We start from the raw sequence: 12,514 nt of genomic DNA, 5'->3' as shown, positions 1-12,514 counted from the left end.
GGGGGTGCAGGGCCCCCCCGTACCAGCGGCTGCTGTTGCACAGCTGGGCGTCCATCAGCCGGACCTTGGCCTCCTGCAGCGCCAGGCGCGGGCCGGGAGCTGCGGGCACAGCGGGCGCTGAGCACCCGGCACCTCCCCGGGCCGAGCCCCTCGCCCAGGGCCCGGCCGTGCCCCTGTTCCTCTGTGTCCCTGCCCGGGGCTCCGGGCCACGGCCCAGGCCCGGCTCTGCCCGGCCACAGCTCCTGCGGCTTTGGCCTCTGCCCTGGGCCAGCCCGACCGTGTCCCTGTGCACCCAACTCAGCACTGACCGCTGCCCGGGGCGGCTCTCCAGCCCGCGATGTAGCAGGTTTTCAGCTCGGGCACTGCCAGGGAGCTGTCGGGCACACAGGCCAGCTGGATGTAGTCGCTGCACTCCACGGGCTGCGCCAGCTCCAGCAGGGCGATGTTGTTCCTCTGCGAGTCGTCGTCGTAGTCCTGGTGCATCAGGATCCTCTTGACCTCGAACACCTCGGCCTCGGGGCCCGGCTGGGTGAGATCCGTGGCTCCGATCACCACCTTCCACTCGAGCACACTCCTGGGAGGGACGCTGAGAGTGGCAGGGAGCAGAGCCAGGGGCTGTGGCAGCCCAGCAATTCCCAGCCCTCTGCTTCCCACAGCAGCGAGGGAAAACAGGAATGGAGCGGCACGTGGTGGTGCAGACCGGGCACCTGTCCCTGCTGTGGGGACATCCCTGACCCTGCTGTGGGGACAGCCCTGACCCTGCTGTGGGGACACCCCTGTCCCTGCTGTGGGGACAGCCCTGACCCTGCTGTGGGGACATCCCTGTCCCTGCTCCTCCTTACCCGGCCCCGATGAAGCAGTGGGCAGCTGTGAGGACCCAGCGATGGCCGATGAGGGCCCCCCGCACAAATGTGCCACGTGCCGTTCTCCAGGGTGATCTGGATGCTGGCAATGCCAGGCCAGGCCCCTGGCTGGACATCAAGGGTGCTGCTGTTGGCAGAATCCGAGGACCTGTACTCGGGAATCGCGGAGCTTTCATCCAAAACCATGGGCCGGAGCCCGCAGGTGCCTCTGGAAGCACAAAGCCATCCCTGGGCACAGCAGGGCCAGGGAGCCCCGAGGGGCTCGTCTGTCACCAGGCTGTGCCAGGGAAGCCCCGGGTGTCCCCGAGCCCCCTGGCAGCCCCTGGGGCCGCTCACCTGCAGGTGTCCCAGGTGCCCCCCGCGGGCCCGGCCAGGCCCAGCAGGACGAGCAGCCCCAGCAGAGCCATCGGTGCCAGCGCAGCAGGCGGCAGAGCCGGAGCAGAGGTGGCACCTGCAGCCCCAGGGCCCCGCGGTGCCCCCGGGCCGGGCTGATGTCACAGAGGAGCCGGTTCTGTGTGTGGGGCACGGCGGCCTCGGGTGGGGAGAGGGGCAGCACAGAGGAGCCCTGGAATGGTTCGGGTTGGAAGGGACTGGAACAATCCCACTGGAGCAGCGGGAACGTCCCGGCCCCAGCGATCCCGGCTGGGCCCAGGGTGGGAGCAGAGCCGGGGCTGCAGCTCCAGCGCTGCCGGGGCCGAGGGCACAGCGGGGGAGGGGGATGGGGGTCCCGGCAGCTCCGGGGCAGGGCCTGGTGACAGAGGGGACACCCCTGGGCGGCGGCAGCAGCAGCTCAGGCTCCCTCGGGACCCCGGGACTGCAGCTCCAGCTGCTCCCATTCCCGTTCCTCTCCGTGCCCAAATTGCTTTTGCCGGGAATGGGACACCTGAGGCTCTGCCGGGGGAACCTGGGCTGAAGTTTCTCCCTCTCTCCGCCTGCCCGGCTGTGCCGGCTTGGGGCGGGACCAGCGGCAGGAACTGACCCCGCTCCAACCCCGTGCGAGCGGCTCTGCGGCCAGAGACCCACTGCAAAGGGAAGGACACAATAAACGCGGCGACGACAGAAAAATCGGCTTAAACCCCGCGGTCCGAGCACAGCGGCCACCCCGTGGGGCGGGGCGGCGGTCCCAGCCCGGACCCGCAGCGTGGCCGGGCTGTTGAGGCGCTCCTGCGGTGGGGCTGCTCATCCTCAGGATGCGCAGCGGTGCTGCTCGTGTCCCACGTCCCCAGCCCTCGAGGTGACATCCCGAAATCCAGGCGGGCACGGGCAGTGCCTCCCCAGGGCGGGCAGTTTCCCCACGGGGCGCTGCCAGCCCGTGAGTTTGGGGATATTTCCGGAGCCCCCCAGCTCGCTCGGCCGCACCCCGGAGCTCCTGGTGGCCCTGAGCAGGGACGGCCCCTCGGGGTGGCTGCTGCTGCTGCCCCAGAGGGAGCTTCCAGCCCGTCCCAGCCGCGCTCACGGCTCATCGGGAGGGGCTGGAGGGGCTGCAGCAGCCCCCGGGTACAGCCCACGGGAACCCGGGCACTGCCCCGTCCTGCCCTGCCCTGCCCTGCCCGGCTGCCCCTCCTCTGCCCCAGCCCAGGAGCCAACCCCGCCCGTGGTCCCGGGTTATCCCGGCCTTGCTGCGCACAGAGCTGGGCTGAAAACGCGGGTAATTGGGGACAGGAAGAACTCTATTTCAAGAACAAACTGAATTCACCGCCGGGGTGGGCTCAGGGCAGGAGCAGGACACGGCAGCGCCGGGCACCGGGACTGCCTTTGGCACCACAGCCACGGCCCCAGCAGGGAATGGTTGTGACCCTCTGCAGCCAGACCTGGACCTGCTCCGCCCCTCTGCTCAATCCATTTTGTCCCTTAGGAACTCCAGGAACTCCTGCAGATTCCCAAAGAATCTCTGCAGGATGACTCTTGGGAAGGAGATTGTTATAAACGTGTCCGGTTCCGGTTCTGGTTCTGATTCCGGGATCGGTTCTGGTTCCGGGATCGGTACCGGTATCCGTACCGGTTCTGGTTTGGGTTCAGGCTCCGGTTCTGGTTCTGGTGCCAGGTCGTCTGGCTCCTCGTTGATGGCCGGTGTTGGGGCTGGCTCTGCTGGCGGAGCCTCTGTTTCCGGTGGGAGCAATCCCATCTGGACCTGGATCCATCCATGGAAGTGCTGGGTGGAGGTGAAGACTCCGGGTCGTTTCTCTCCGGCACAGCCTCTGCCCCAGCTGGCCAATCCCACGAGCCAGAAGTAGTCACCGACGTTGTCCTTGCAGACCAGGGGACCCCCGCTGTCCCCCTGTGCCGGGAGAGAGGGGTCAGGGGCTGCTCCAGGCTCACAGCCACACCTCGGGGCTACTGGGAGCACTGGGTGGGCTGTGTGGGCACAGCGCCAGGCCCTGGGGACAAGGGGACACTGAGACAGGGATCCATGGACGTGGAAGGGCAGGAATAGGATGGGATACACAAGAGGAACCCGTGGATGGGGAAGGGAAGGGGCACAGGAAGGGAAGGGAGGGGATACAGGACAGGGTGGGCGATGTCAGGGGCTCAGGGGTCCCTGTGCTGGGTTTGGGGCTTGGATGGGGCCGTGTTTGGGGCTCAGGGGTCCCTGTGCTGGGTTTGGGGCTTGGATGGGGCCGTGTTTGGGGCTCAGGGGTCCCTGTGCTGGGTTTGGGGCTTGGATGGGGCCGTGTTTGGGGCTCAGGGGTCCCTGTGCTGGGTTTGGGGCTTGGATGGGGCCGTGTTTGGGGCTCAGGGGTCCCTGTGCTGGGTTTGGGGCTTGGAGGGGGCCGTGTTTGGCGCTCAGGGGTCCCTGTGCTGGGTTTGGGGCTTGGATGGGGCCGTGTTTGGGGCTCAGGGGTCCCTGTGCTGGGTTTGGGGCTTGGATGGGGCCGTGTTTGGGGCTCAGGGGTCCCTGTGCTGGGTTTGGGGGTTGGATGGGGCCGTGTTTGGGGCTCGGGGGTCCCTGTGCCCCTGGGCCCACGCTCGCACCTGGCAGGTGTCGATGCCGCCCCGCGGGTACCCCGCGCACAGGTCCTGGGGGTGCAGGGCCCCCCCGTACCAGCGGCTGCTGTTGCACAGCTGGGCGTCCATCAGCCGGACCTTGGCCTCCTGCAGCGCCAGGCGCGGGCCGGGAGCTGCGGGCACAGCGGGCGCTGAGCACCCGGCACCTCCCCGGGCCGAGCCCCTCGCCCAGGGCCCGGCCGTGCCCCTGTTCCTCTGTGTCCCTGCCCGGGGCTCCGGGGCACGGCCCAGGCCCGGCTCTGCCCGGCCACAGCTCCTGCGGCTTTGGCCTCTGCCCTGGGCCAGCCCGGCCGTGTCCCTGTGCACCCAACTCAGCACTCACCGCTGCCCGGGGCGGCTCTCCAGCCCGCGATGTAGCAGGTTTTCAGCTCGGGCACTGCCAGGGAGCTGTCGGGCACACAGGCCAGCTGGATGTAGTCGCTGCACTCCACGGGCTGCGCCAGCTCCAGCAGGGCGATGTTGTTCCTCTGCGAGTCGTCGTCGTAGTCCTGGTGCATCAGGACCCTCTTGATGCGGCGCCACTTGGCCTCGGGGCCCGGCTGGGTGAGAACCGTGGCTCCGATCAGCACCCTCCACGTGGAGGTATCCCTGAGGAGCGGGTGGAGAAAGGATTTGATGGAGCAGAGCCACGGGATGTGGCAGCCCCGTTCCCTTCCCTCACTGGGCACCTGGCACCTGGGGACAGCCCCGGCCCTGCTCCTCCTTACCCAGGCCTGAAGAAGCAGTGGGCCACCGTGAGGACCCACTGGGGGTGGATGAGGGCCCCCGAGCACATGTGCCACGTGCCGTTCTCCAGCGTGGCCTGGATGCTGACGATGCCGGGCCAGGTCCCTGAAGGGGCACCGGGGCCACTCTCGACGAGGGAAATGCCATCGGAAGACCCCAAGGTTCCATAGTCACCGTCTGAGGGGTCGTAGTCAGGAACCAGCGAGCTGTGGTCGAAGGCCAAGGGCCGGAGCCCGCAGGTGCCTCTGGAAGCACAAAGCCATCCCTGGGCACAGCAGGGCCAGGGAGCCCCGAGGGGCTCGTCTGTCACCAGGCTGTGCCAGGGAAGCCCCGGGTGTCCCCGAGCCCCCTGGCAGCCCCTGGGGCCGCTCACCTGCAGGTGTCCCAGGTGCCCCCCGCGGGCCCGGCCAGGCCCAGCAGGACGAGCAGCCCCAGCAGAGCCATCGGTGCCAGCGCAGCAGGCGGCAGAGCCGGAGCAGAGGTGGCACCTGCAGCCCCAGGGCCCCGCGGTGCCCCCGGGCCGGGCTGATGTCACAGAGGAGCCGGTTCTGTGTGTGGGGCACGGCGGCCTCGGGTGGGGAGAGGGGCAGCACAGAGGAGCCCTGGAATGGTTCGGGTTGGAAGGGACTGGAACAATCCCACTGGAGCAGCGGGAACGTCCCGGCCCCAGCGATCCCGGCTGGGCCCAGGGTGGGAGCAGAGCCGGGGCTGCAGCTCCAGCGCTGCCGGGGCCGAGGGCACAGCGGGGGACGGGGATGGGGGTCCCGGCAGCTCCGGGGCAGGGCCTGGTGACAGAGGGGACACCCCTGGGCGGCGGCAGCAGCAGCTCAGGCTCCCTCGGGACCCCGGGACTGCAGCTCCAGCTGCTCCCATTCCCGTTCCTCTCCGTGCCCAAATTGCTTTTGCCGGGAATGGGACACCTGAGGCTCTGCCGGGGGAACCTGGGCTGGAGAAGTTTCTCCCTCTCTCCGCCTGCCCGGCTGTGCCGGCTTGGGGCGGGACCAGCGGCAGGAACTGACCCCGCTCCAACCCCGTGCGAGCGGCTCTGCGGCCAGAGACCCACTGCAAAGGGAAGGACACAATAAACGCGGCGACGACAGAAAAATCGGCTTAAACCCCGCGGTCCGAGCACAGCGGCCACCCCGTGGGGCGGGGCGGCGGTCCCAGCCCGGACCCGCAGCGTGGCCGGGCTGTTGAGGCGCTCCTGCGGTGGGGCTGCTCATCCTCAGGATGCGCAGCGGTGCTGCTCGTGTCCCACGTCCCCAGCCCTCGAGGTGACATCCCGAAATCCAGGCGGGCACGGGCAGTGCCTCCCCAGGGCGGGCAGTTTCCCCACGGGGCGCTGCCAGCCCGTGAGTTTGGGGATATTTCCGGAGCCCCCCAGCTCGCTCGGCCGCACCCCGGAGCTCCTGGTGGCCCTGAGCAGGGACGGCCCCTCGGGGTGGCTGCTGCTGCTGCCCCAGAGGGAGCTTCCAGCCCGTCCCAGCCGCGCTCACGGCTCATCGGGAGGGGCTGGAGGGGCTGCAGCAGCCCCCGGGTACAGCCCACGGGAACCCGGGCACTGCCCCGTCCTGCCCTGCCCTGCCCTGCCCGGCTGCCCCTCCTCTGCCCCAGCCCAGGAGCCAACCCCGCCCGTGGTCTCGGGTTATCCCGGCCTTGCTGCGCACAGAGCTGGGCTGAAAACGCGGGTAATTGGGGACAGGAAGAACTCTATTTCAAGAACAAACTGAATTCACCGCCGGGGTGGGCTCAGGGCAGGAGCAGGACACGGCAGCGCCGGGCACCGGGACTGCCTTTGGCACCACAGCCACGGCCCCAGCAGGGAATGGTTGTGACCCTCTGCAGCCAGACCTGGACCTGCTCCGCCCCTCTGCTCAATCCATTTTGTCCCTTAGGAACTCCAGGAACTCCTGCAGATTCCCAAAGAATCTCTGCAGGATGACTCTTGGGAAGGAGATTGTTATAAACGTGTCCGGTTCCGGTTCTGGTTCTGATTCCGGGATCGGTTCTGGTTCCGGGATCGGTACCGGTATCCGTACCGGTTCTGGTTTGGGTTCAGGCTCCGGTTCTGGTTCTGGTGCCAGGTCGTCTGGCTCCTCGTTGATGGCCGGTGTTGGGGCTGGCTCTGCTGGCGGAGCCTCTGTTTCCGGTGGGAGCAATCCCATCTGGACCTGGATCCATCCATGGAAGTGCTGGGTGGAGGTGAAGACTCCGGGTCGTTTCTCTCCGGCACAGCCTCTGCCCCAGCTGGCCAATCCCACGAGCCAGAAGTAGTCACCGACGTTGTCCTTGCAGACCAGGGGACCCCCGCTGTCCCCCTGTGCCGGGAGAGAGGGGTCAGGGGCTGCTCCAGGCTCACAGCCACACCTCGGGGCTACTGGGAGCACTGGGTGGGCTGTGTGGGCACAGCGCCAGGCCCTGGGGACAAGGGGACACTGGGACAGGGATCCATGGACGTGGAAGGGCAGGAATAGGATGGGATACACAAGAGGAACCCGTGGATGGGGAAGGGAAGGGGCACAGGAAGGGAAGGGAGGGGATACAGGACAGGGTGGGCGATGTCAGGGGCTCAGGGGTCCCTGTGCTGGGTTTGGGGCTTGGATGGGGCCGTGTTTGGGGCTCAGGGGTCCCTGTGCTGGGTTTGGGGCTTGGATGGGGCCGTGTTTGGGGCTCAGGGGTCCCTGTGCTGGGTTTGGGGGTTGGATGGGGCCGTGTTTGGGGCTCAGGGGTCCCTGTGCCCCTGGGCCCACGCTCGCACCTGGCAGGTGTCGATGCCGCCCCGCGGGTACCCCGCGCACAGGTCCTGGGGGTGCAGGGCCCCCCCGTACCAGCGGCTGCTGTTGCACAGCTGGGCGTCCATCAGCCGGACCTTGGCCTCCTGCAGCGCCAGGCGCGGGCCGGGAGCTGCGGGCACAGCGGGCGCTGAGCACCCGGCACCTCCCCGGGCCGAGCCCCTCGCCCAGGGCCCGGCCGTGCCCCTGTTCCTCTGTGTCCCTGCCCGGGGCTCCGGGGCACGGCCCAGGCCCGGCTCTGCCCGGCCACAGCTCCTGCGGCTTTGGCCTCTGCCCTGGGCCAGCCCGGCCGTGTCCCTGTGCACCCAACTCAGCACTGACCGCTGCCCGGGGCGGCTCTCCAGCCCGCGATGTAGCAGGTTTTCAGCTCGGGCACTGCCAGGGAGCTGTCGGGCACACAGGCCAGCTGGATGTAGTCGCTGCACTCCACGGGCTGCGCCAGCTCCAGCAGGGCGATGTTGTTCCTCTGCGAGTCGTCGTCGTAGTCCTGGTGCATCAGGACCCTCTTGATGCGGCGCCGCTTGGCCTCGGGGCCCGGCTGGGTGAGAACCGTGGCTCCGATCAGCACCCTCCACGTGGAGGTATCCCTGAGGAGCGGGTGGAGAAAGGATTTGATGGAGCAGAGCCACGGGATGTGGCAGCCCCGTTCCCTTCCCTCACTGGGCACCTGGCACCTGGGGACAGCCCCGGCCCTGCTCCTCCTTACCCAGGCCTGAAGAAGCAGTGGGCCACCGTGAGGACCCACTGGGGGTGGATGAGGGCCCCCGAGCACATGTGCCACGTGCCGTTCTCCAGCGTGGCCTGGATGCTGACGATGCCGGGCCAGGTCCCTGAAGGGGCACCGGGGCCGCTCTCAACGAGGGAAATGCCATCGGAAGACCCCAAGGTTCCATAGTCACTGTCTGAGGGGTCGTAGTCAGGAACCAGCGAGCTGTGGTCGAAGGCCAAGGGCCGGAGCCCGCAGGTGCCTCTGGAAGCACAAAGCCATCCCTGGGCACAGCAGGGCCAGGGAGCCCCGAGGGGCTCGTCTGTCACCAGGCTGTGCCAGGGAAGCCCCGGGTGTCCCCGAGCCCCCTGGCAGCCCCTGGGGCCGCTCACCTGCAGGTGTCCCAGGTGCCCCCCGCGGGCCCGGCCAGGCCCAGCAGGACGAGCAGCCCCAGCAGAGCCATCGGTGCCAGCGCAGCAGGCGGCAGAGCCGGAGCAGAGGTGGCACCTGCAGCCCCAGGGCCCCGCGGTGCCCCCGGGCCGGGCTGATGTCACAGAGGAGCCGGTTCTGTGTGTGGGGCACGGCGGCCTCGGGTGGGGAGAGGGGCAGCACAGAGGAGCCCTGGAATGGTTCGGGTTGGAAGGGACTGGAACAATCCCACTGGAGCAGCGGGAACGTCCCGGCCCCAGCGATCCCGGCTGGGCCCAGGGTGGGAGCAGAGCCGGGGCTGCAGCTCCAGCGCTGCCGGGGCCGAGGGCACAGCGGGGGACGGGGATGGGGGTCCCGGCAGCTCCGGGGCAGGGCCTGGTGACAGAGGGGACACCCCTGGGCGGCGGCAGCAGCAGCTCAGGCTCCCTCGGGACCCCGGGACTGCAGCTCCAGCTGCTCCCATTCCCGTTCCTCTCCGTGCCCAAATTGCTTTTGCCGGGAATGGGACACCTGAGGCTCTGCCGGGAGAAGTTTCTCCCTCTCTCCGCCTGCCAGCCCCATCCTCCCCTCCCCTCCCTCCCTTCCCTCCACCCCTCTCTGGCTCCCCCTCGGCTCCCCCCAGACCTGGCCCAACCCTGCTCGTTTGTCCCACACATCCCCGGTTTCCCATCCTTGTTTTGCCCGGGAGACTGAACTGCACTGATAATGCGGATAATTGGGAACAGGAAGAACTCTATTTCAAGAACAAACTGAATTCACCATCGGGGTGGGCTCAGGGCAGCAGCGTGGGCAGGACACAGCAGCGCCGGGCACCGGGGCTGCCTTCACCCCACAGCCACGGCCCTAACTGGGACTGCTGGAGATGCTCTGCAGCCAGAACTGGATCTGCTCTCCCTCCTGCTCAACCCATTTTGTCCTTCAGGAACTCCAAGATCTTCTGCAGGATCCCAAGGAATCTCAGCAGGATGTCTTCGGGGAGTGAAATTGTTATAAACGTGTCAGGTTCTGGCTGCAATTCCAATTCTTGTTCTGGTTCCAGTTCTGGTTCTGGTGGCTCCTCATTAACAGTTGGGGTGGGGGTCGGGGTGGGGGTTGGGGTCGTGGTCGGGGTCGGGGTCGGGGTGGGGGTCGGGTTTGTGGCCAGGGTGGGGGTCGTAGTTGGGGTGGGGGTTGGGGTTGAGGTCACGGCTGGCTCTGGTGTTGGCGGGGCTGAGTCTCCTGAGGCCAATCCCAACTGGGCCTGGATCCATCCATGGAAGTGCTGGGTGGAGGTGAAGATCCCAGGTCGTTTCTCTCCGGCACAGCCTCTGCCCCAGCTGGCCAATCCCACGAGCCAGAAGTAGTCACCGACGTTGTCCTTGCAGACCAGGGGACCCCCGCTGTCCCCCTGTGCCGGGAGAGAGGGGTCAGGGGCTGCTCCAGGCTCACAGCCACACCTCGGGGCTACTGGGAGCACTGGGTGGGCTGTGTGGGCACAGCGCCAGGCCCTGGGGACAAGGGGACACTGGGACAGGGATCCATGGACGTGGAAGGGCAGGAATAGGATGGGATACACAAGAGGAACCCGTGGATGGGGAAGGGAAGGGGCACAGGAAGGGAAGGGAGGGGATACAGGACAGGGTGGGCGATGTCAGGGGCTCAGGGGTCCCTGTGCTGGGTTTGGGGGTTGGATGGGGCCGTGTCAGGGGCTCAGGGGTCCCTGTGCTGGGTTTGGGGGTTGGATGGGGCCGTGTTTGGGGCTCAGGGGTCCCTGTGCTGGGTTTGGGGCTTGGATGGGGCCGTGTTTGGGGCTCGGGGGTCCCTGTGCTGGGTTTGGGGGTTGGATGGGGCCGTGTTTGGGGCTCGGGGGTCCCTGTGCCCCTGGGCCCACGCTCGCACCTGGCAGGTGTCGATGCCGCCCCGCGGGTACCCCGCGCACAGGTCCTGGGGGTGCAGGGCCCCCCCGTACCAGCGGCTGCTGTTGCACAGCTGGGCGTCCATCAGCCGGACCTTGGCCTCCTGCAGCGCCAGGCGCGGGCCGGGAGCTGCGGGCACAGCGGGCGCTGAGCACCCGGCACCTCCCCGGGCCGAGCCCCTCGCCCAGGGCCCGGCCGTGCCCCTGTTCCTCTGTGTCCCTGCCCGGGGCTCCGGGGCACGGCCCAGGCCCGGCTCTGCCCGGCCACAGCTCCTGCGGCTTTGGCCTCTGCCCTGGGCCAGCCCGGCCGTGTCCCTGTGCACCCAACTCAGCACTGACCGCTGCCCGGGGCGGCTCTCCAGCCCGCGATGTAGCAGGTTTTCAGCTCGGGCACTGCCAGGGAGCTGTCGGGCACACAGGCCAGCTGGATGTAGTCGCTGCACTCCACGGGCTGCGCCAGCTCCAGCAGGGCGATGTTGTTCCTGGCCGCGGTGGCCACGTAGTGCTGGTGCACCAGGAGCCTCCGGATGTGGCGCAGCTCGACCTCGGGGCCCGGCTGGGTGAGATCCGTGGCCCCGATCACCACCTCCCACCTGGAGATGTTCCTGGAGAGCAGGGGGAGAAAGGATTTGATGGAGCAGGGCCACGGGATGTGGCAGCCCCGTTCCCTTCCCTCACTGGGCACCTGGCACCTGGGGACAGCCCCGGCCCTGCTCCTCCTTACCCAGGCCTGAAGAAGCAGTGGGCCACCGTGAGGACCCACTGGGGGTGGATGAGGGCCCCCGAGCACATGTGCCACGTGCCGTTCTCCAGCGTGGCCTGGATGCTGACAATGCCGGGCCAGGTCCCTGAAGGGACACCGGGGCCGCTCTTGGTGAGGGAAGTGGCGTTGGAAGAAGAACCCAAGGCTCCGTGGTCACCGTCTGAGGGCTTGGAATCCTGAACCAGCGAGCTGTGGTCAGACGCCATGGGCCGGAGCCCGCAGGTGCCTCTGGAAGCACAAAGCCATCCCTGGGCACAGCAGGGCCAGGGAGCCCCGAGGGGCTCGTCTGTCACCAGGCTGTGCCAGGGAAGCCCCGGGTGTCCCCGAGCCCCCTGGCAGCCCCTGGGGCCGCTCACCTGCAGGTGTCCCAGGTGCCCCCCGCGGGCCCGGCCAGGCCCAGCAGGACGAGCAGCCCCAGCAGAGCCATCGGTGCCAGCGCAGCAGGCGGCAGAGCCGGAGCAGAGGTGGCACCTGCAGCCCCAGGGCCCCGCGGTGCCCCCGGGCCGGGCTGATGTCACAGAGGGGCAGCCCGGGGCCGTGGAACCTTGGAATGGTTCGGGCTGCGAGGGACCTTAACGAGCGCCCGGTGCCACCCGTGCCATGGCAGGGCCACCTCCCGCTGTCCCAGCGCGCTCCGAGCTGGCCCCGGGCTGGTGGCACCTCCCAATTAAACACAAGGATGCATCCGTCGATAATAATCCCGTTAATCTTTAGCACTCTTGGTGCTTCATTAGTTGTAATTAATAATCATTAATGATGTTCATATCTGTTTGCCTCGCTGGTAACCTCACAGTGGCATGGTGGGGTTAATTAACACTAATATTAATACCTCACTTTCTTAATAAATGAAAGAATATGTATTTACAATTTATTTATGATTTATTTCTGATTTTTATATAATTTTTTATAATTTTTTATATTTTTATAATTTATTTATAATTTATTTATAATTTTTATATAATTTTTTATAATTTTTATAATTTATTTATAATTTATTTATAATTTATTTATAATTTATATATAGTTTATATTTTTATCATTTATCTATCATTTATTTATCATTTATCATTTATTTATCATTTATTTATCATTTATTTATCATTTATTTATTCATATCGATCTATATTATTGCTAATTATTTGTGTTAATTGTACTACTATAGTCTTATTGCTCCCAATATATTGTTGCTTTTAGTTTGTATCGCCACTGATAATTGTATTTTAATTATTAATTATATTAGGACACTAGGATCACTAACAGGAATTTGTATTCTTAGTATTAATTTCTATTCTTATTATTAGTCTATTATTATTAGTCTATTTATATTCTTCTTCT

At 65.9% G+C, this 12,514-nt stretch overlaps 2 protein-coding genes across 2 annotated transcripts; both read right to left on the bottom strand.

Annotated features, from left to right (window-relative positions):
* Nucleotides 1-6,231: 6,231 nt before the first annotated feature.
* Nucleotides 6,232-8,556, bottom strand: LOC125325149 (acrosin-like). The gene is made up of 5 exons (XM_048301896.1): nt 8,486-8,556; nt 8,094-8,357; nt 7,709-7,974; nt 7,354-7,499; nt 6,232-6,913 (listed from the first exon to the last, which is right to left on the bottom strand). Exons 1-5 carry the CDS (start codon nt 8,554-8,556, stop codon nt 6,470-6,472), a joined length of 1,191 nt encoding a protein of 396 aa, XP_048157853.1. The 3' UTR covers nt 6,232-6,469.
* An 867-nt stretch (nt 8,557-9,423) lies between these two features.
* On the bottom strand, nt 9,424-11,817 carry LOC125325148 (acrosin-like). Its single transcript, XM_048301895.1, has 5 exons — nt 11,536-11,817; nt 11,141-11,407; nt 10,756-11,021; nt 10,401-10,546; nt 9,424-9,909 (listed from the first exon to the last, which is right to left on the bottom strand). The coding sequence occupies exons 1-5, from the start codon at nt 11,604-11,606 to the stop codon at nt 9,424-9,426; spliced, it is 1,236 nt and encodes a 411-aa protein (XP_048157852.1). The 5' UTR covers nt 11,607-11,817.
* Between the last annotated feature and the right edge of the window lie 697 nt (nt 11,818-12,514).

This window comes from Corvus hawaiiensis, chromosome 4 (assembly GCF_020740725.1).
Source record: "Corvus hawaiiensis isolate bCorHaw1 chromosome 4, bCorHaw1.pri.cur, whole genome shotgun sequence".
NCBI classification, from domain to species: domain Eukaryota; kingdom Metazoa; phylum Chordata; class Aves; order Passeriformes; family Corvidae; genus Corvus; species Corvus hawaiiensis.
Note: the sequence above shows the minus strand (reverse complement) of the source record. Positions and strands in the feature narration are given on the sequence as shown.

Bases quoted from the DNA above. Each gene is read 5' to 3' on its own strand.
- LOC125325149 (XM_048301896.1), bottom strand. From the start codon at position 8,556: ATGGCTCTGCTGGGGCTGCTCGTCCTGCTGGGCCTGGCCGGGCCCGCG. The intron at 8,358-8,485 runs GTGAGCGGCCCC...TTGTGCTTCCAG, and splicing joins GGCACCTGGGACACCTGCAG to AGGCACCTGCGGGCTCCGGC. The intron at 7,975-8,093 runs GTAAGGAGGAGC...CCCGCTCCTCAG, and splicing joins CACTGCTTCTTCAGGCCTGG to GGATACCTCCACGTGGAGGG.
- LOC125325148 (XM_048301895.1), bottom strand. From the start codon at position 11,606: ATGGCTCTGCTGGGGCTGCTCGTCCTGCTGGGCCTGGCCGGGCCCGCG. The intron at 11,022-11,140 runs GTAAGGAGGAGC...CCTGCTCTCCAG, and splicing joins CACTGCTTCTTCAGGCCTGG to GAACATCTCCAGGTGGGAGG. The intron at 10,547-10,755 runs GTCAGTGCTGAG...CTGTGCCCGCAG, and splicing joins GAGAGCCGCCCCGGGCAGCG to CTCCCGGCCCGCGCCTGGCG.